At 56.7% G+C, this 20359-nt stretch overlaps 3 protein-coding genes across 4 annotated transcripts in view; 2 read left to right on the top strand and 1 right to left on the bottom strand.

Moving 5' to 3' along the window:
- Positions 1–3509: 3509 nt before the first annotated feature.
- Positions 3510–8509, top strand: DUS3L (dihydrouridine synthase 3 like). Of its 2 annotated transcripts, none has more exons than XM_054562272.1 (13): positions 3510–3719; positions 4421–4709; positions 4949–5455; positions 5812–5853; positions 5993–6145; positions 6401–6517; positions 6718–6783; positions 6854–6964; positions 7193–7289; positions 7469–7544; positions 7894–8082; positions 8162–8290; positions 8388–8509. In XM_054562272.1, the coding sequence occupies exons 1-13, from the start codon at positions 3622–3624 to the stop codon at positions 8458–8460; spliced, it is 1947 nt and encodes a 648-aa protein (XP_054418247.1). In that variant the 5' UTR covers positions 3510–3621; the 3' UTR covers positions 8461–8509. The 2 variants fall into 2 exon arrangements, with proteins under 2 accessions (XP_054418247.1, XP_054418246.1); XM_054562271.1 differs by having other exon boundaries at positions 4418–4709.
- Positions 8510–9058: 549 nt separating this feature from the next.
- Positions 9059–10844, top strand: PRR22 (proline rich 22). The gene is made up of 3 exons (XM_054562273.1): positions 9059–9235; positions 9340–9402; positions 9739–10844. Exons 1-3 carry the CDS (start codon positions 9106–9108, stop codon positions 10842–10844), a joined length of 1299 nt encoding a protein of 432 aa, XP_054418248.1. The 5' UTR covers positions 9059–9105.
- A 551-nt stretch (positions 10845–11395) lies between these two features.
- CATSPERD (cation channel sperm associated auxiliary subunit delta) overlaps positions 11396–20359 on the bottom strand; it is a 40542-nt gene continuing 31578 nt past the window's right edge. The window contains exons 16-22 of the mRNA XM_054562126.1: positions 18639–18691; positions 16819–16893; positions 15694–15822; positions 15114–15297; positions 13724–13881; positions 12372–12578; positions 11396–11444 (exon numbers count right to left, since the gene is read on the bottom strand). Coding sequence (XP_054418101.1) covers positions 11396–11444; positions 12372–12578; positions 13724–13881; positions 15114–15297; positions 15694–15822; positions 16819–16893; positions 18639–18691 — 855 coding nt within the window. The remainder of the gene's footprint in view (positions 11445–12371; positions 12579–13723; positions 13882–15113; positions 15298–15693; positions 15823–16818; positions 16894–18638; positions 18692–20359) is intronic.

The raw sequence follows: 20359 nt of genomic DNA, 5'->3' as shown, positions 1-20359 counted from the left end.
TAGGTTCACAGAGGCACAGACCCTTCCCCACACAAGTCACACATGTGTACACAATGTCACACAGAAACATATAATAGACACACAAACACACCCCAAAGTCACTCATACTCAGCAATGACAGCTGCAAATATATATATATATATACCATCACACACACAGACTCACAAATGCAAAACCACAACCATGCATGCATAATCACACAAAGACACACACAAAAGCCACAAATGTGTACTGTCACACACATGCAATAGACATACCAAAGACACACATGCACATACACAAACGTGCTCATAGACACCCCCAGTCACTCGTATTCAGCAGTCACAGCTGTGAATGCATTTGCAGCATCCCCCTCCCCCCACACACTCATGCACACACACACACACACACACACACACACACACACACACACGGCAGCCCCAGCCACGGGGGCTCAGCGGCCCTGTGGCGCAGCCACCCCGGCACTGGCTCTTGGTCGCCTGCCTGCTCTGCTGTCTCACATCCTTGGCCCCAAGCTGCCCTAATCCTGGTCTCGTGTCCTGAAGCCAGAAGATAAGGGGCAGCTGCAGCCCCAGATAAAGAAGGCGCAGCCACAGAGCCGCGGGGGCCCGGCAGCAGTGGGCACCAAGCCCGGCCGCACCTGCCTCGCTGCTGCCAACCCCGCTCGGCCTGGCCAAGAGGAATGGGGAGGACTGGGGGCAACAGGGAGAGGGAGAGAGACAGAGGGATGCAGAGACACACACAGAAAAAGAGAAATGTGGAGAGCGAGACAAATGTGGAGGGAAAGAGAAATGCAGAAAAAGATAAGAAAAAGACAGAGGGACACAACAAAATGCAAAAAGAGAACAAAATATTGGGACAGAAAACAGGAAGAATAAAAGAGAGGGCTAGTGACTGAGCGAAGCACCGGCTGTCTTCCCCGGGCCCTGCCTCACCCTCACCTGGGTGCCTTAGTTTCCCCATCTGCCTCCCTTTTGCTTTAGAGAATGACTCAGGCCTGGTTCAGGGTGGGAGGACATCTTGCATAATGTCCCCACTCTCCAGGGTGACACCTGAAAAGGCCTCAGCCCCCTGTCAGAGCCTCAGTGAAGGTGGGTCACCCTGGAACAGGTCCTACCCCTTCTGTCTGCTTCCCCAGCCATGGTAAGATGTATTCACTCAAGACATGTTCACTGAGCACCCACTGTGTGCCAGGCCCTGTGCTGGGTGCTAGGGACACAGAGCGACCGAGGTATACCCTGCTCCTACCCTCTCTGGGCTCACAGTCCAGGTGAGGAAGACAGTTGTGTAGCCAGGAACCTTCCAGGATGATCAGAATGGTGATGGGGGACACACAGGCAGAGGCAGAGCCTGTGAGCGGCACTGGACCCACCCCAAGCAGAGGACTGTCCGAGAGGTTTCCAGAGGAAAAGGAGGTGAGAACTAAAGTGTGAGTGTAATGAGCAAGGGGACTGGGACCCAGGAATAGACTTCTTGGAAGAGGGAAGAGCACAGGCAAAGGCTAGGAAGACTGGCTCGTGGGAGGTCTGAAATGAACCTGGAGATTGAGTTTAGGGAATAAGGAGGCAGTAAAGGATGAAGCTGAGGAAGGCAGCAGAGGTGGGGTCATGCGGGAACCTGGGGACCATGGTCCAGGGCTGGGACGGTAGGGGGCCATGGAAGACTTGGGAGCAGGGGAGGGCCGTGGTCATATGTGTTTTAGAAAGAGCTGTGGGAAGCTGGGCTGTTGGGGACAGGAGAGGACATCGAGGCCTGGAAGGCTGGGTGACGGGAGAGCAGACTGACTGGAGAGAGACTCTGGAAGGAAAGTGGGCAGGAAACTGGGGGGGGAAGGGAGGAGGGGACGCTGATGTCCTAGTCTCTGGCTCAGGGCGGTGTGGGTGGCAGTCCCTGGGCAAGGGACCACTGCAGCCTGTGGATTCAGGTGGAGGGGGGATAAATGCCTTTTCCTTCCACACAAGGGGACATGAAAAGGGGACACAGTAACTGTCCAATAATAGTTTAGCTACTGGTAAAAACATTATACTGTTAATATAATCGATAACAAGCAGTTAATATTGTCATTAATATTAATACCCATGCTCATCAATGGCCGGTCCACAGCCCCCCTCCTACAGGAGGCCTTCCTGGCCCTACACATGGAGGCAGACCATGGCAGGGCAGAGCCAGAGAACCCTGGGGAAGCTTTCCTTGGAGGCTGAGGCCCAGAGACGGGTGGCCAGATTCCTGAGGTCGCCCACTGCGGGTCTCAGGGTCCCCACAGCCGTCCCAATTGTCTCTCCAGACTGGTCGTGAGTGCCTGTGGGAGGACAGGGGGAGACTACTGGTAGAACCTCAGACGGCAGTGGGACGGGCACCGCGGGAAGGAGAAGTGAGCTCCCGTCCCTGGAAGTGGGCAAGGGGGCCGGGCAAGAAGTCTCCCAGGGACTGCTTGGTTTCTTCCCGTTTTCGATCCCCCGATTCCATTGTTTTATTTCCAGGTTGTCCTACAGAGGGCAGCCGAGGCACGAGATGGAAGACGAACTTGCTCCCCGCCTACTCCCATTTCCCTCAGGGTCTTTGAAAAGACCTTTCCGAGCCCGTTGTGGCCTCGAGCAAACCCTTTCCCTCCTAGGTCCTCAGTTTCCCCATCTGTTACGCAAGGGTCACAGTCTCGTCTCTCCCCTGGGAAGAGCGTCACGTCTCTCCCCTGGGAAAGTTTTGTTGAGTTTAGAAGTGAAATGCAAGGGAACCGAAGAGATTGGTTGGTCCCGCACGGCGCTGTTCACGTAATTCAGGGCAAATAACAGTAATAAAATAATAAAAACAGTAGTCGTTAACGTTTATTGATTATTTATTAAATTCTTACCTCCTAAAAGAGATATTTTTATCAGCTCCATTTTTCTGCTGAGGAGGTGGAGGCACAGAGAAATTAAACAACAAAGTTCTCAGCTGGTTAAGTGCAAGGGCTGGGATGCGAACCTCCCAGGCTGAGTCCATAGCCGTGAGGTCTCTCCTGCATGAAGCCTATTTCAGAAACTGGGAGCTCTAGGTGGGGGCAAAACAGGGCTCAGTGGGAACTGTCACAAATCGTGACCAGATTTTGTCCTCCTTGGCTGACAGCCCTCCCACTTGCCTCGGGGTAAAAGTCCAAGCCCTCCCAGCAGCCCACAAAGCCCTGCACGACCCCTCCCTGCCCTCTCACGTCCTCTCTCTCTCTCCCCCCCTTCGCTCACTCTCTTCCGGCCACTCAGGGCTCGCTGTTTCTACCACACGCCAGGACTTGGTCCTACCTCAGAGCCTTTGCTAGGACTGTTCCCACCGCTTGGAACACTCTTCTAAAACACTGCAGCAGGAAAACAAAACATTTTTGTGGGCCGACTGCTGTCCGTGGGAGAACACTCCGCGAACCGCTCGAGGATCACAGAACACTTCCGACTCCCTCCCACAGAAGCAACAAAAGTAAACGGGAGTCGAGGCCCCACCCCCCCACAGGCTCCGCCTCCGTCACGACGACGTGCGTACAATGGCGTCACTGGGAGCGACCCAGGCATGTGCACTTCCCCAGCACGAACGGTGAGGGTACAGGCGCGACCCGGAAGGTCTTCTCGCTACACTCCAAAGCGGGCGTGAGGGGGGCCGATGGCGGAGGGTGCGGCGGAGGCCCCAGCAGAGAGTAGTGCCGGTGGCGACTTAGAAGCCGGAGCGCTGGAACGAGGAGTGGCGCCCATTAAACCTCAGTGAGTTGCCGGGACAGGGGGAAAACTTCACGGAGCCTTCCCGGCACCCGTAGGGCGCCTCGAGCGGTGCATGCCGGGAGATGGGGTAGCCCAGGGCGGGAAGCTCGCAGGCTTCTTCAGTTTGGGCTGTTCCTCTGCGGCGGTACCTGAGATAGCGCACGTCGGGGGCTGTCACAGACATTCAGGAAGCCTCGGGCCTGTTAGTGTGGGAGGGGTTTGAGGCGAGGGCCGCAATGCCAGCTGGGAACCGTAGTCCCAATGTCTGTCTGGAATAGCGCATGTGCACCTCCAGGAGCCGCAGTTACATAGGCTGGGACTTGTATCTGAACCGATTACCGGGGGACAGGCTGGGGCTTGTAGGGCAGAAAGGTGTGATGGTACATGTAGCTGTGGTCCCCGTTGTGAAGCATGTTGGGACATGCTGTTTATTTTAGCCTAACGTGGATGAGGGTATTCATGTCTGATGCCTGTAGTTTGGCTTACTTAACATTCCGGGCGGTGGGGACCCAAAAACAAAATAGGCCCTTCACGTGGCCCTGAGATGCGCCCAGGCTGCCAAGTGTCTGGTTCTAAGTAGTGAGGTCCCCATCAGCAGAAGCAAGTGTTCTCTGTCCCTTTTCCGGTGTTGATTGCGTGGAGCTCGGGGCGGGGGGGGAGGGTTCCCTTAACAAGCCTCCTTTTCCCTCTTTCTCTGCCAGCAGATTCCTCACCACCAAGGAGCAGTTCCATGAATTCCTGGAAGCCAGAAGGCAGGAGAAGCCCAGCCAGAAAACCGAGGAAGGAAACTCTTATGACTATGACTTGGCTGGGCCTGAGGCCAAGCGGATCCGACTGGAGGATGGACAGCAGGGAGAGAGCGTCACCGAGGCGCCGGCTGAGCTCGGGGAGCATCCTCAGGCTCAGAAGCGAGCCCGGGGCCAGAACAGAAACCGGCCTCATGTGAAACCCTCCCACTATGACAAGAACAGGCTCTGCCCCTCCCTGGTGCAGGTTAGTGACTTTGTCACCGGAAAGTCCCAGAAGCCCTCAGTCTGAGCCTCTCTGTCCCCTATTCAATCCTCATGATGTTGCGATGTAAATATTCATATTTTCAAGATGAAGAAACTGAGGCACAGTGAGGTTACTGACTCGCCCAAGGACCCACAGCCAGGAGGGGAGGTGTCTGATTCAAAGGCCAGCTGCTGTAGCCTCCCCATGTCCTCCCTCACTGCCTCCCTGTTTCCCTGCAGGAATCGGCTGCTAAGTGTTTTTTTGGCGATCGCTGTCGCTTCCTACACGACCTGAGCAGCTACCTGGAGACCAAGCCTGCTGACCTGGGCCCCCGCTGTGTCCTATTCGAGACTTATGGCAGGTGCCCCTATGGTGTGACCTGCCGTTTTGCCAGGGCCCACCTGGGGCCTGAGGGCCAGAACCTCGTGCAGGAGGAGGTGGTCCAGGCCCCTCCCGTCCGAAATGGCTTGGACAAGGCTCTGCAGCAGCAGCTGCGAAAGCGCAAGATCCACTTTGAGCGTGCCGAGCAGGCCCTGCGCCAGCTAGGCAAGGGCCACCTGCCAGGCCCTACCCCTTCTGCCACTGTCCCCACAGGGACAGTGAGTGCCCCAGAGCAGGACAGCTGTGACACCCAGCAGGCCCCCCTAGGGCCCGGCACCGGTACCCCTCCCTGCAGCCCCATCCAGACCTGCGGGCCCCTGACGGATGAGGACATAGTCAGGCTGCGGTCTTGTGAGAAGAGGCGGGTATGGGTCACAGGCTTCCTGTTGAGGACGCTAGCAGTGTGGGGAGCAAAAAGCTAGACAGACACTCCCAGTCCCATAGAGTTAGGGATGAGGCAGAGGGAGGCAGTGGGAAAGGCTTCCTGGGAGAGGGGGCATCAGGACTGGGGTTTTGATGGTTGACTAGAAGCTATCCAGGAGAGGACACGGAGAAAAGAACATTTCTGGTAGGCAGATTGGTTGACACACGTAGAAGTCAAGAGATAAAAGGGTGGTAGGCTAGTGGGGCAGAGCAAAGCATGGTTTAGATTGTGGGGAGAAGGGAGGCCTCAGAATCCAGGTTGGAGGGTAGAGCCTCACTGTGTTTTCTTTCCTTCTAGCTTGACATCAGTGGCAAACTGTATCTGGCCCCCCTCACCACGGTAGGACCCGGGTGGGGGGGCGGTGGCAGTGTGGTCACCCCACCAGTGCCCAGTGCTTGCCGGTTTTGGGTCATCCTGTTGAGGACACTCGCAGTGTCCGGGGTACCTCTTACTTGCCTGTGTTATCCGCTGTCCCCAGTGTGGGAACCTTCCCTTCCGGCGAATCTGTAAGCGTTTTGGGGCTGATGTGACATGCGGGGAGATGGCCGTCTGCACCAACCTGCTCCAGGGCCAGACGTCTGAGTGGGCCCTGCTCAAACGCCACCAGTGTGAGGACATCTTTGGTGTCCAGGTTGGTGCTACCCCAAACGAGGGAGGAAGAGAGGGAGGAGGCGGCTTTTGGCTGCCAAGGTTTGGTGCAAGGTTCAGGGTCGGCTCTCCTGGATCCCAGGCCTGGCTCAGTCACCTCCCAGATCCCTCTTGCCTCAGCCATGGGCCAGGCGTGCCAGCCTGCTGCAACTCCCAAGGGCTGATGACCTTAGTATGGGGCCAGACAGGGATGGTTCGAATGGGCCCCTCACCCCTTCTGCTCCACCACCTGCCACAGCTGGAGGGTGCTTTCCCTGACACTATGACCAAGTGTGCTGAGCTGCTGAACCGCACCATCGAGGTGGATTTCGTGGACATCAACGTTGGCTGCCCCATTGACCTAGTATACAAGAAGGTAGCAGCCATTCAGCCCTTGATCCCCAGAGTGGGCAGAGTGTGGATGGGGTGGAGGCCTGGGACCCAGCTTCATTCCTGCCTGAGTCACTAGGAACCTGTGTGGCTTCCTGTGCCTCAGTTTCCCCATTTGCACAGCAGGGGACGTCAGGCCCAATGTGGGTCCTGCCCTCCTTTGCTCCAGCCCCTTTTCTCTCCCAGGGTGGGGGCTGTGCCCTCATGAACCGCACTGCCAAGTTCCAGCAGATCGTTTGTGGCATGAACCAGGTATGCCTCAATATGTCCCCAGCTTTTCTCTACCGACCCTGGGCCCTGCTGACCACACCCATCCCCACAGGTGCTAGATGTGCCGCTGACGGTGAAGATCCGCACAGGTGTCCAGGAGCGGGTGAACTTGGCACACCGGCTGCTGCCCAAGTTGCGGGACTGGGGGGCAGCCCTGGTCACGGTGGGTCTCGGGCTACAGTGGGTGTCGGGGGCCTTCCAGCGACCCTTTCTAATGGTATCTCTCTTGTCCTCCTCCCTCTTCATCTCGACTCTCCCTCCATCTCTGTCTCTGTCTGTCTGTCTGTTTCAGCCTGGGTTTCTGGGCTCTCTCTCTTCTCTCTCTTTTTCTCTCTGGTACTCCGCCTCCCCGGACCTTTCCTCCCTCCCCATGTGGCCGCTTCTTCTCTAGCTCCACGGCCGCTCTCGGGAGCAACGCTACACCAAGCTGGCCGACTGGCAGTACATCAGGCAGTGTGTGACCGCAGCCAGCCCCATGCCCCTGTTCGGTGGGTTCCCTGCCACTCACACTTACATGCCCTGTCATCATAGGCCACAAACACACCTGGGCCCACCCCGACTTGAGGCCCCTCCCTGCCCCAACGGGGACCACTGGGTTGGCAAGAACTCCCAAGAGCTGGCTTTCCTGTCTGCACACAGCTCCATAAGGCCCTTGTCTGTCCCTCAGGAAATGGAGACATCTTATCGTATGAGGACGCCAGCCGTGCCATGCAGACTGGTGTCGCTGGAGTCATGATTGCCCGGTGAGTGTGCCCAGCGCCTGGGGGGTGTACAGAGAGCTTTCTGGAGCTGCCCTGTAGGCCTGGCCTGTATCTCGGTGAGGGTGAGGCTGTGTGTGAGTTTTGTCACTCTCGTCACAGTACTCCAGTCCAACTACTTCACTCTCTAGTTGCCTTTGTCCCAGCAGTTGTCTGTGTCTGTGCAGAGACATGGCGGGGCTGCAGCCGGCAGGGGCGGGAAGGTCTGGAAATTCTTGCAGCTGTGGGCTTGGGGCTGTGAGTCAGAACTCTTAGGGTTCCAGGGTTGTATGAGCACAGCTGGCGGGTCTGGGACTGCGGGTCTGGAGGCCTCTGACCACTCTCCACCCCACAGCGGTGCCCTGCTCAAGCCATGGCTGTTCACGGAGATCAAGGAGCAGCGACACTGGGACATTTCATCATCTGAGCGCCTGGACATCCTGCGGGACTTCACACACTATGGCCTGGAGCACTGGGGTTCAGACACGCAGGGCGTGGAGAAGACCCGCCGCTTCCTCCTCGAATGGCTCTCATTCCTGTGCAGGTGGACTTGGAGCAGCTAGGGTGGAGGTGTGGGTGGTGTGAGGCCAGCCTGGCCCAATGCTATCTCCACCTGCCTGCAGGTATGTGCCTGTGGGTCTGCTGGAGCGGCTCCCGCAGAGGATCAACGAGCGGCCCCCCTACTACCTGGGCCGCGACTACCTGGAGACGCTCATGGCCAGCCAGAAAGCAGCCGACTGGATCCACATTAGGTGCCTGGGAACCGAGGAGCTGGGGGTGGGGGGCATGCTGGGGAAGGGGGGCCCAGGCCCCAGGCCTGACCCTGCCTTCCACTTGCCCTCCTCACAGTGAGATGCTGCTGGGACCCGTGCCGCCCAATTTCGTCTTCGTGCCGAAACACAAGGCCAATGCCTACAAGTAGCTGCAAGGGTGGGAGGGGGCATTGGAGGGTTTCCTTAGTGTGTGAGAAGACAATAAACTTTATTCTTTTAAAACTCAGGCCTTTCTGTGATCCTGAGGCGGCCCCTTCCCTCTCCCAGGAGCTCTCCCTGGACACGTCCCTGTCCCTGGCAGCTCCCTTTCTCCTTCCTTACTCATTCATTAAAGTCTCCCGGCTGCCACCATGGGGCCAGCCCTGTGCTAGCCACTGCTGGTGCCCAGAGAGGCCTTTACTACAAAGAATCCGCTGGGGATTGTGGCGGGTAGGTAGAGGTCCTTGGCCTGTGGGGCTATGGATCAGGGCAGTCTGCCTGGAGGAAGTGGTCAGAGCTGTCAGGTGGGCGTTGCCAGTGAAAGCAGAAGGCAGCACACTAGGCCCAGGGTTTGTCCCTCACTCTGTGACACTTGTCTCTGGCTGCCTTGGTTTTCCCTTCTGTCCCTGTCCACCCACCCCTATCTCCAATACCCGGAATCCTGACCAGCGGGAGGCCCACAGGCTGGAACCCGCCGCCAGGAGTAACCAGGCAAACAGAACTCTGCATGACTTCCGAGCCTGTTCTCCAGGTGAGGCGCCTGTGCTCCCACCTGCCACCCTCCTGGCCTGCCCGGGCTGGGCCCCCAGCTCCCCATGCAGCACCCCAAACCCTTCTACACTACTGCAGCTCCCCAAGAAGGTTTCAGCCCCCAGGGCCTGGATGGCACCGAGGGGCAGGGCGGGCAGCCCACTCCTGCCTGCACAGAGCCTCTTCCCACTGTGGGTATGAGTCAGGCAGTGTGGGGCAGGGAGCACCTGACAGGGCGGGGGACCTGGGCTCTGCCCCCAGCTTCAGGACCCCACCTACCCGCGTGCCTTTGTTCACAGGTCCCTCCCACCTGTATCACCCCCCAGACCTGGAGAAAGAGGTGTTTCCGGCTCCTCCAGCAGGTACCAGGCTCCTCCCAACCCTCGATGAGGCCCCATGAGTGGGTTGGAGCGGGCAGGGTCATCTTGCCTGTCCCTCAACAGCTGCCCGAAGGCCAAGTGCCTGTCCCTGTTTCCCACAGGGTCCCCCAGGCCAAGGTCTGTGTGTCCCATCTAGACGAGACCCTGAAGACAAGGCCTGTGGCTTTTGTCCCCCAAAGGGTCCTCCAAACCCAGGCTTATGTCCATAGGCCCCCTGGGTTTGGGCCGTGCCCCCCCCCCCGCCGTCCCACACGGCCTCCCCCAGGTGGGCGGGCCCTCGCCCTGCCCCTCTCAGGGCTGCCCCTCCTGGGCCCGCAGGTTTCCAGATGGCGCCCTGCGGCTGCTTCTTTGACCCCCGAATTTATCGAATCGAGTGGGCCACCACTGACTTCGGCCAGTCGTCCCTGTACAAGCTGGCAGCAGCGGGTGGTGGGGTGCCGGCTGGGGGCCCTGCCTCATCGGGCACCTACCTCCTAGAGCCCCAGCACTTCCTCAAGGCCCCGGTACAGCCTCCGCCATACCCCCATTTCCAGCCCGTTCCCGAGGGCCCCCAGTACCTCATGCCCTACTACCCGCCTGAGGGGCCCGGGCCCGAGGCCCTGGGCTTTGTCGGGGAGGCGGGGGGGCCCGCCTTCCTGGAACTGCCCCCGCCCCTGCTCAAGGAAGGCCCGGTGCCCCTGCCACCACCAGTGCCCTCCAAGGAAAACAAGCTGCCCCCTCTTCTCATCACACTGCCCGCTGAGGCTGCTCTGCCCCCTGGGGCCTATGGCCACCTCAAGGGTCGTCTGAGCCAGCTACACAGGCCCGGGGAGCCCTTAGCCTTGTCTGCCGAGGAGCTGCAGGGCGATGGCACCAGACCAGGCCAGCTGTACCCACCAGGCCCTGGGGACCCCAAGGTGGCCGAAGCAGAGGCAGCCCCACTGGGGGCGGGCGAGACTAGGTCCCCCGAGGCTGCCAGGGCCTTTGTGCTGCCTGAGAAGGTGCTGCTGGAAGACGCCATGAAGCTCTTCGACTGCCTGCCAGGGGGCACGGAGCCTGAGAGGTCCCTGCGCAAGGCCCCTGGGCCAACCCTTCCTGACAGCGGAGGCGGTGGGGACGATTCCTCCAGCGACATCCGCTCGCTGCATCTCCCGGATGAGTTGCTGTCCTTCGACTACAGTGTGCCCGAGATCCTGGACACCGTGTCCAATGTGGACTGCTTTTTCAACTTCAAGGCGCTTGACGAGGAGCCGCCGCTCTGCTCAGGGTCCCCTGCCATCCCCACTGCAGCCCCTGCACTTCGGGCCGAGCCCCCCAGCAAGAGAAAGTCTGGTGCCTCAGCCACCAAAAAGGGGAGGCAAGGAGGCAAGGGTAAGCAGGCCATGGGCCTGTCCAGCGCCCCCTCCCCAGCACCCAGGCAGGACCTGGGGGCCACCCCTCATTAAAGCAGATTTAACCCTTCAGCCCGGCGTCTGCTCAGTGGCAGTGTGGTGTGGTAGGCCAGGGGCAGACATGAGGGGCTGCCTCTCAACCGCTACGTGGTCCAGTGGACCCTGAACCATGTTGGGTGGCCCCGCAGGAGCCCAGTGTCTCCTGGGTGCCAGGCGTCCAAAATGAGCTGAGGAGTCCTGGACTCGGGAGGACTCTCAAACCTCTGTGTCCTGGCCCTGGAAAACTAAGAGTCAGCTGACAGGGAAGGGGAGATTTGGGGAGCGGAGAAGACACCACCCAGAGTCCCTCTGTAAGATTCTCCACCTCCATGTTTGGTGGGGAAAGCCAAGGCTACCCAAGGAAAGGCAGGAGTTTACCTGCAGGGTGGACCACGGGAGTGGCCCCCAGGTCCCCCGCTTCTGTCCCCCTGAAGCCGTAACTGGTGGTGGTAGGGGGAGACCTTTGAGGGGTTTGCAGCCAGGCTCTGCCTTAGCCCACCTGCCAGGGGTGGGTGGGAGACATGGGGGGCGGGGCACATGGTGCATGGAGAGGACCCCATGCTGGTTCAGGCGGACAGGGGCAGGTGCTGGATGGAGATGATGGCAGCTGGTGGTCTGGGCAAGGAGGTGGGAGGCAGTGACCACTTGGCGTACAGGTGACCCGGAACGGACCCACTCATGATCGGGACGACAATAGTGCACCTGAAACCCTGGTGACAGCCAGAGACCATGGTGGGTAGCTCTGTCCCAGGAAGGGCGTTCGGCCAGGCCCCGAACACCAGGTCCCCGCATTGGGCCCAACGCGTGGGTTCTGCATCCCAAGTGGCAGGTGTAGGAGAGCCAGGTGCTTGGGCCTCCGTGTGTGCGCGTGCATGCGCATGTGTTAAGGTTTATAAGCACAGATATGAAACCATCTGTCTTGTGCAGACTCCCCCCCACTTTACTCCGGGCCTTAACATTCCTGAACAGGATACATTGCTGCCTCGCCCTTTTGTATGGCCCACCTGTCACTCCAGTGTGTGCCTGTGCTGGTCTGTTTCACCCACTCTTTTTTTTTCTATCCTCACCTGAGGATGTTTTTTCATTACTTTTAGAGAGAGAGGAAGGGTAGGGGGAGAAAGAGAGAAAGAAATAATCGATGTGAGAAAGAAATACCAACTGATTCCCTTATCATATGCGCCCCAACTAGGGATCAAACCTGCAACCTGGGTATGTGCCCTGGCCAGGAATCGAACGTGCAACCTTTTGGTCTATGGGACAGCGTTCCAACCAGCTGAGCCACCTGGCCAGGGCTCATCCACTCCAATGGATTAGTGCATGGGCCACCCGCCTTCTGACTGTTAACAGCCAATGGAGATGCTGTCTTTCAGAGGAGCTCTGACACCAGCATGTCAGGAGAGGCAGAGTGGTGAAGGCAGGTGTCCCAAAAAGGCCACCCACAATTAATGCTCATGCCGCCTGCTTGTTTTACATACACTTTATTTCAACAACTCAGCCTCTTCGGTGCACGCTCAGCGCCTTAATCGGAAACATGCACAAGACGTTCTACATCTTCTGCACAGACTGACCCAGAAGCCTTTGAGCCTGTGACCCTGCTCCGTGTGTAGTAGTTTGGGCGTTATGTAGGCCAGCCACACGGAGAACAGGATGGTCAGGAGGAGCAGGACGATGGTGATCTCTTTTGGGATGGTGGACAGTGGGAAGGCCCCGTACACGTAGACGCTGAAGGTGGTCTTCAGGTGACAGTAGCTGCAAGGGGTGAGTGGGGACAGGCCATGGGGGCACCACCTTCACCCAGCAAACGTTAAAACTGAGATCAGGGCCCCAGGTTGGTGACCCAGGACACGCCAAATTCAATTTGTATCTACTTCAACTTTTATCCACTCTGAGTCTGCCTTCCTCCTGTATATTTTGGCAGCAGTTATATCCCCCCCCAAGGACCCCTAGAGTCCCCTCCTCTGGGGACAAGAGGTGCCCCCTCTTTGTCCAGGTTCCATCACAGCCTGGAAGCAGAGGGAAGACAAGAGAGCAGCGACAGTCACCCACGAGGCTGGTGGCCAGCAGGAATGTCGCAGAGAGAGGAAGGGTGTCCCAGAGGGTGTGGGAGAACTCACTGAGGGCTCTGCTGGACCCTGGGAAGAGGAAGAGGAAGTGACAATTCCTAAGGTAGTCCCTGCTCTCCTCTGGATCCCAACTCTCAGTGCCTTCCTCCCAGGGTCATCTCGGAGCCAGTCCCTCTGGTCCAGGGTCTGGGGCCTCTAGGGAAGACAGGGTCTCCATGTGTTTTGGGGGGTGGAGTTTGTACCTGTCTTGAGGGGATAGATGAGGGGGGAGAGCATGGCCCCCTCATAATCCCTCTCCCAGCGGGAGATGCTGATGACCTAGGAGAGCATGCTGGACGTGACTTAGGAGCTTCTTAGCCCTCGTGGGTGGTAAGTATTTAACAGCCAGTTCGGGGATGGGGGTGGGGGTGAGGGAGATCTAGTAGCGTATGCTGATATCCTTGCTGTTAATACTCCCGCCATAGCGGATTTCAAGTCAGCTGGCTTGCAGAATCCCTGAATGTTTCCAAGTCAACCCCTTCACAGTAGCAGACATGGCAGGAGAGGGTGACTTGGCCCCGGGGGCAGGCCCATGGCTGCTGGTCACCGCTGCCCCCCCAGCACCCAGCAAGGGCTCTAAAGAGGATTTACTTAGTGAGCAAACAGATGTCATCTATGACTTAAAATCTCTCTTCCCAGGGACTATCTGGGCTATTGGGTGAATCCTGGTTTATGGAAGAACTGCCAAGGTGAGGGGGGAAGGTGGGTCCCCCACACACGTGCAACGTGCTCCAGGAGAACCAGCCATTCCCAGGGACCTGGACACAGGGTGACGCCCCTCACGCCACTCACCTGTAGTACGGATCCACGACAGAGATGAGGAAGACATAGATTCCATTCCTTTGGTTGAAAATGACCTTGTTTGCGGTTCTGCCTCCCAAGATCTGATATGGGACCTCTGGCCAATTCAGCGGAGCATCACTGTTGGATTCGTGGCAGCTCACATAGTTCTGGGGAGGACAGGGGGTTGCCCACTGGCCTGGTGGCTGGGGAAAGCCATGCCAGTGCCCACACGCCCTCCACCGTGAGTACAGACGCATCTGCTCACCAAACACCCATGGTTCAGGTCAGGGCCCTGTGCTCGCTGGGTGAGCCGGTTCCTGATCCCCGTGGAGGAGGCTGTGGACAGGGCTCAGCCTTCACCCCTCCCTCCTCCTTCCCAGGGCTCGTGCAATATTGTAAATGCACGAGACACAGACATGAGTTGTACACTTTAAAGCGGTTAATTGTGTTATGTGAATTTCACATTCGTTAAAAAAGAAAACAAGTAAAACCACCGTCGTCAACAAAATAGATGGGCAAACTCACGCGACAGAAGGGGGTGTTAAAAAAAAAGGAGCCAAGAACCTGCAGGCAGGAACGGGCTCGTGTGCGGGGCGAGCGTCACCTGTTGGTAGCATTGCAGCATTGCACCGTGTTCATGCCTTCGGAGTTGAGGGGCTCAGTGGATGGAAACTATTCATGTGCATCAGAGGCTCCCAGGAGCACTAATGCAATTTCTTCCTTCTACTGACATCATGCCCTTATGTGTCGGTCAGGCACAAATCAATGCTCACAATAGGAATGCTTGCTCGGCGGAACAGATGGTGAATTTAATCAGTCCCTTCGTGATGGGCATTTGGATGGTTCTGGAAAATTATCAGCAGGGCCCACAGCTCCGAACATTTGGCCAATGCCCTTGGGAGAGGTTCCCAAATAATTTACACACCTTGCATGCCCAAATGCAGCCCCAGAACCGCAGTGTCAGTGCGCTCCCATCCCCTGACACCGCTGCGGGGGAGTGATGTTGGTGTCCCCCCAGATTCATATGTTGGAACCTAACCTTCAAGGTATTAGGATGTGGTGACTTTAAGGAGTGATTAGATTATAAAGATGTGCCCTTATAAAAGGGGCTTGAGAGTGCTCCCTCACCCCGTCGGCCATGCGAGGACACAACAGGAAGACAACCATTTATGAACCAGGGGCGGACCCTCACCAGACCCCAGATCAGCCAATGCCTTGATCTTGAACTTCAAGATTCCAGGATTGTGAGGAGAAAATGTCTGCCGTTTACATGCCCTCGGCCTCTGGTATTCTGTGACAGCCAGCCAGACCGGACTGAGATAACCCCCAACTGGGTGCAGTCTGTTGTCACCATCTGACTGGTGACCTGTTTGGGGAATAATTGAGGAGTAACTACTACCTCCCGGTCCCAGGTGAAGGGCCACTTGTTGCTGGTTTTCTCCATGATGGTGGTCCAGTTCTGCGGCTGGGACCTGCAGAGCGCGGCGGCAGCCGTCAGGGAGTAGGTGTATGTGAACAGCCCGTTCACCTCCAGCAAGACGTACTCCGCCTCCACGACCTCCTGGAACTTCTCTTCCCGCCACCTGGGACACACGCACAAGGGGTGGCGGTGGGAGGCCGGCCCGGAGAGGCAGGGCGGCCGATGCGCGAGGGCCATCCTGGGGCTGGTACGGGCAGAGGAGCGGAGGGGAGCCCCTACCCCCAGCTGACACCTCGCGGGTGGTCGACACGTGGACACACAGTGGTGGCAGATGGGGACGGAGCAGGAGGGAGAGGTGGAGTGGCGCTGAATATTTCCCATGGGGTGGACACCAAGGGCATCTCTGAGAAGGGAACACATAGGCAGAGACGGGAAGAAACTGCCGCGGTGTCATAGAACCAAATAACGTCACTCATAAAGAAACTGAAGGGCCAGGCTGGGAGCTGGGAGCAGGGAACATGGCCTGGCTGCCACCTCAGCAGCCCCACGGGGAGCTTACAGTTCCACCACAGGCTTCCACGGGGTGTCGTAGTAGAGAAGGAGGGGACAGCCCAACTCTTCATAAGGGTAGTGCACCCGCAGGTCCTCGCTGGCCATTTGCCCCTGGAAGTTGGGGTCGTAGGCTTCCCTAAGCAGAGAGGGGGCAGAGGGTGAGGTCGCACCAGGCGGCCCCGGTGTTCCCCCGACCCAGCACCTCCCGGGCTCAGCTGCTTCCAGGGGAGGGGTTCTGCAGTGGGGGGTTCAGAGCTATGGTCAAAATGACCTGGGACCCCCGTGACGGCTCACTTTATGGGGCCACGTGGCTGTGCCATGGTACCTGGATGTGTGGGAAGACACTATTCTGGATGTTTCCGTGAGGGTGTTTTCGGTGATGAAATTGGCATTTAAATCAGTGGACTTTGAGTGAAGTCAGGTGCCCTCCCTGTTGCAGTTGAAGGCCTTAATGGAGAATATGTAAGGCCTCGCTTCCGCTCTCTGTCACTGTTCTTCTCCTTCTGTCTCTCTCACCCTGTTTCTGTCTCTGTCCCTGTCTCTGTCTCGTTCTCTTGCTGTTTCTCCCTGTGTTTGTCCCTCTGTCCCTCTGTTGCTCTCTCTTTCTCTCTTTGTCTCATCTCTCACTGTCTCTGTCCTCCTGTCTCCTTCTCTCTCTCACACCTCCTGTCACTTTCCTTTCCATGGAGACCCCCGACTCACACGCTCCTTTGTGCCCCCATGAGGTCTGCCTGCAGCCACACCGGTCAGCAAGCCCAACAGCACCGGTTTCGGCCTCGGCTGCGGTCCTGGGCAGCTGGCTGACTTTTGGCTTATATCCAAGTGGCCATGTCTTCCCGCCGTGGGTCAGGGAAAGGACACGCACCAGCATGGGAGGGGCTCCCTGCACTTGGTGCTAAGAAGGGCCGATCCCCATCCCATGCCCACTTGGTGGCACGAGGGACCAGAGCAAAGAGGTTCACCTTGGCTCACCACCCGCCCCCGCCCCGGCCTGGGCTCATAGTTTCTGGCCAACTCCACTAGCCCAGAGGAGCAGGTGGCTGGGCTCCCCGAGCCAGGAGCAGGCTGGGGCGGGGCGGTAAGAGGGGGGTGGTCCCAGGAGGGAGGGCTGAAGGAAAGATCTCTGGCTCACTTCTCAATGACGTAGGAGTAATTGTCCTGAAGGGCCACTGGGTCGAGGACACCTTTGTAACAGGCTGAGATTTTGCTGCAAGCAACAAAAGGCTGTGAGAAGCGGCTGACCCCACACAGAAATGAAGCAACATGAACTCTTCCCTTTGATATACATGTCCCACTGGTGTGATGTTTGAGTCCTTTCTTACTTTTTCGATCTCCGTGATGCTCTGGGCTTATCTTGCATCTTCTCTGCTTAGCCTAGAGTTAGTCATTCCTCCAAGGAGCCCTAATGCCTCATGTTAGAAGCCAAGATCACGGTGCTGGGCATCCTGACTTTGGAAGCTATCGATTCTTTGTTTTTCTACGTACTCTGCCACCTGGGCACGCATCATCAAGGTACATGTGCGTTTTTGCCTGATGTTGGCTTCTTAGGACTAGACTTATGCTATGTGTGTTCTCTTGTCTTTCATTCCACCTTCACATATGTACGACCTGTCTGGCTAATTCTGCCTCATTCATTTTCATTGTTACGTTAATCCATTTTTATCAAAGCACCATACCGGTCTGCCTACTATCCTCCAGTCAATGGACATTTCCGTTGGTGTACTTCCAGCTTGGGGCTGTTAAGAATAACATTGCACAGGACATTCTGGAGCCTATGCCAGTGCAAGTGTGTGTGAGTGGAAGTGCCAGATTGACAGATGTGCTTTCCAAAGCATCTGGAACTTGTGTACGCTCACCAGCAGTGCCTGTGAGTCCCGGAAGCTGCTGGGGGTCCCCATCGTTCCCAGGACTTGCCACTGGCCAGGCTTAGTTAGCTCCACCACGCTGGCCGGTGAGTAAGGGTCTTTCATACAAGCTTTCCTTTTCATTTCCCTGTTAGGCGAGGTTGACCACTTTTTCAGCATCTTGTCACATGTTTATCAGCCTTTTCTTCTTTTTTTGGAAGCGCCTCTTCAAGCCCTTTGTCCATTTTGGTCTGTTCATGTCTCTCTCTTTTTAAAATTGATTTGTAGGAATTCTTTGTAAGTCCTGGATACAAGTCCTTTGTTGGTTACATATGTGGCAAATAACTTCTCACTTTTTATGGCAAAAGCCTTTTAAGTATTGTTTTAGCAAACTTTCCTGCACATATGTTTTAAATATGCAGTTTATTGGTTCAGTAAAGTGTTTCCATTTGGGGGGAAAGTCCGGTCACATCACCACCCAAGTGTGTGACCGCCTGGTGCAGGGAGCATCGCAGGCCTGCCGGTCCCGGAGCCAACTGCGAAGCTGCAGAAATTGGAGCTGAGTGGATGGCTCACTGGCGGGAGTATTTACACCACGGGGTTTGGCAATGATGCAAATTACGCCTCCCTCTCCACCCAGACCCTGCCTGAAGGGCAAAAGAGTGGTAATTTGGTCTATTTTCATGCTTTTTTTCCCTCTAGATTCTCATGGCTTCATTCTTTGGGGGTAACGGATACTGGAGGCAGAGTTCTCAAATATTTTAGCAAGCAATTAAAACCAAAAATCCTGAATAATTTTAATCAAAATTAAGAATTAAGGGATTAAAAGCAAACAATAGAATGAGCACAATGATTAGGGAAGATTAGAGAGGAATGAACATTGCTAAATTGGTGAAGGAGGGGTCACCACCATGCCAGAAACTCAAACTTGACCTAATAGGACAAATTATTGACCCGTTTATTATGGAAACAGTAAACAGACACAAAAGCACACAGGGTAGCATCACCCAACTTCAGCCATCGTGAAGCAATGGGGACCAATCTCACCCCATCCCTATGCCCCCTTCACCTTCCCCCCGCCCCCGCCCCATATCAACAACACACTTACTTCTGAATGACAATCTTTTTCGTCAGGTCACAACCAATTGAAATGAGCGCCGTCTGTAGAGAAAGAGAGAGAAGATGCTGACCAGGTCGGCGAGGGCCGGCAGAGCCCGGCCACGGTGAGGATCCAGTTGGGGACACGCTCGCACCCAGGAGGGACTGCAAATGGTGCACCTGGATCCCCACGAGGTGACCCAGGCACCTGGGACTCACTGTGACTGCGACTGTGACTGGTCCCACGGGCCTCAGGCCCTAAGAACCTGCCCAAGCACTGGGACACAGCCGAGGCCGCCCGCCTCCATTCCACCTCTCAGCATTTTCACACAGAACAGAACCCAACCGATAAACCCAGCACAGCGCTGGCATACAGAGAGCTAGGGAAGGAGGGGAGGCGGGACCGAAGGAAGGAGGGGCGGCGGGCTACAGTGACCAAACTGGAAGGAGAAAAGAGAAAGAGTGATTAGCCTGACGGCCTTGAGAAGGGACATGCTTCTCAAACTGGGGTGTGGTGGTAACCTCAGAGATACACAAGGGCGTCTAAAACCACGGGACAAGGAGAATTTGTTGTTTGAAAAAGCAGCTTTATATTAAGACAAACATGAATTGACCATAGAACAGAATGCAAGATTTGTATCAATTTTTTAAAAATCGTGGTAAATAGATATAACATAAAATTTGCCATCTTACCATTGTAAAGTATATACAGCTCAGTGGCATGAAGCACATTCTCAACGTTGGGCAGCCGTCCCCACCGTCCGTCTCCAGAACGTTCTCATCTCCCCGAACCGAGACGCTGTTCCCCTTAAACTCCCCACCCCTCCCCCAGCCCTGGCTCCCACCGTCTACTTTCTGTCTATGGATCTGACTCCTCTAGGGGTCTCCTATGTGATTGGCTTATTTTGGCTTATTTCACAGAGCACAGCGTCCTAAGGGTTCATGTACGGTGTAACATGTCCACAGGGATTTTTCAAAGCAGCCAGGAACCTTCAAAGAAAAGTCCTGCTTTCGGACGGCTCCCACCCTCTGAACCCTCTCCGGGATGGCCCCTCACTTCTTCTGCCCTCTTGCTTTGCTGGCACAGCCGGGAACTGCTGACTTGGAGGATTCAGACCAAAGCCAAGGATGCGTCCTCCTTCTGCAGCAGGCAGTTAGAGAGGCGTGAGCAGAGCAGGGACGAGGGGCCTGGTGCAGAGGGTCAGCGGGGTCAGAGCCCCGGCTGCCTGGCAACGAGCAAAACCACAAGCTCTCGCCCTACCACTCCTGTGAGCAGTGGCCCTTGGAGGTGACATCTAGGCCTCAGCTGTGTTTCAGCTCCAGGCCCAGAAACGCAGAGAAACCAGGCCAAGCAAGGCCACCGCTGACATCGGGACAAGCTGTGAATCCACAACGCTGAGGAGACCCTCTGAGAAAGCTGATCATTATTCTATTGAGACCCTCCCCTGAGACCTCAGATAAAAACCCTCAGGAGGAGGACCCTGCCCCACTCCACGGTGCGCGCCCACACCTTTCCCCACCCCCTTCCTTCCCCAGGGCGTGGTCTCTCTCTGTCTCTGCCTCTCTGTCTGTCTCTCTCTCTCCCCCCACCCCCCCAAGCTTCAAGAGCCCTTCCTTTGCCTCCGTCACTTGTCTCCTGAGCCCATTTCTTCTATGGCTCGCTTCTTCTACCTCTGTAACTTTCTAAATAAATGTTCTCTTATAATTTGAGTCTTGACTCTGAATTGTTCT

The sequence above is a fragment of the Pteronotus mesoamericanus genome, unplaced genomic scaffold, assembly GCF_021234165.1.
Source record: "Pteronotus mesoamericanus isolate MK-2021 breed Mesoamerican mustached bat unplaced genomic scaffold, CSHL_Meso_final scaffold_636, whole genome shotgun sequence".
NCBI lineage: Eukaryota > Metazoa > Chordata > Mammalia > Chiroptera > Mormoopidae > Pteronotus > Pteronotus mesoamericanus.
This window is presented reverse-complemented; position numbering and strand designations above follow the sequence as displayed.

Coding starts and splice junctions, on each gene's coding strand:
- DUS3L (XM_054562271.1), top strand. CDS start 3,622: ATGGCGGAGGGTGCGGCGGAGGCCCCAGCAGAGAGTAGTGCCGGTGGC. Junction 4,710..4,948: donor TCTGCCCCTCCCTGGTGCAG/GTTAGTGACTTT, acceptor GTTTCCCTGCAG/GAATCGGCTGCTAAGTGTTT. Junction 6,965..7,192: donor GGGGGGCAGCCCTGGTCACG/GTGGGTCTCGGG, acceptor CTTCTTCTCTAG/CTCCACGGCCGCTCTCGGGA.
- PRR22 (XM_054562273.1), top strand. CDS start 9,106: ATGCAGCACCCCAAACCCTTCTACACTACTGCAGCTCCCCAAGAAGGT. Junction 9,236..9,339: donor AGAGCCTCTTCCCACTGTGG/GTATGAGTCAGG, acceptor CTTTGTTCACAG/GTCCCTCCCACCTGTATCAC. Junction 9,403..9,738: donor GTTTCCGGCTCCTCCAGCAG/GTACCAGGCTCC, acceptor CTGGGCCCGCAG/GTTTCCAGATGGCGCCCTGC.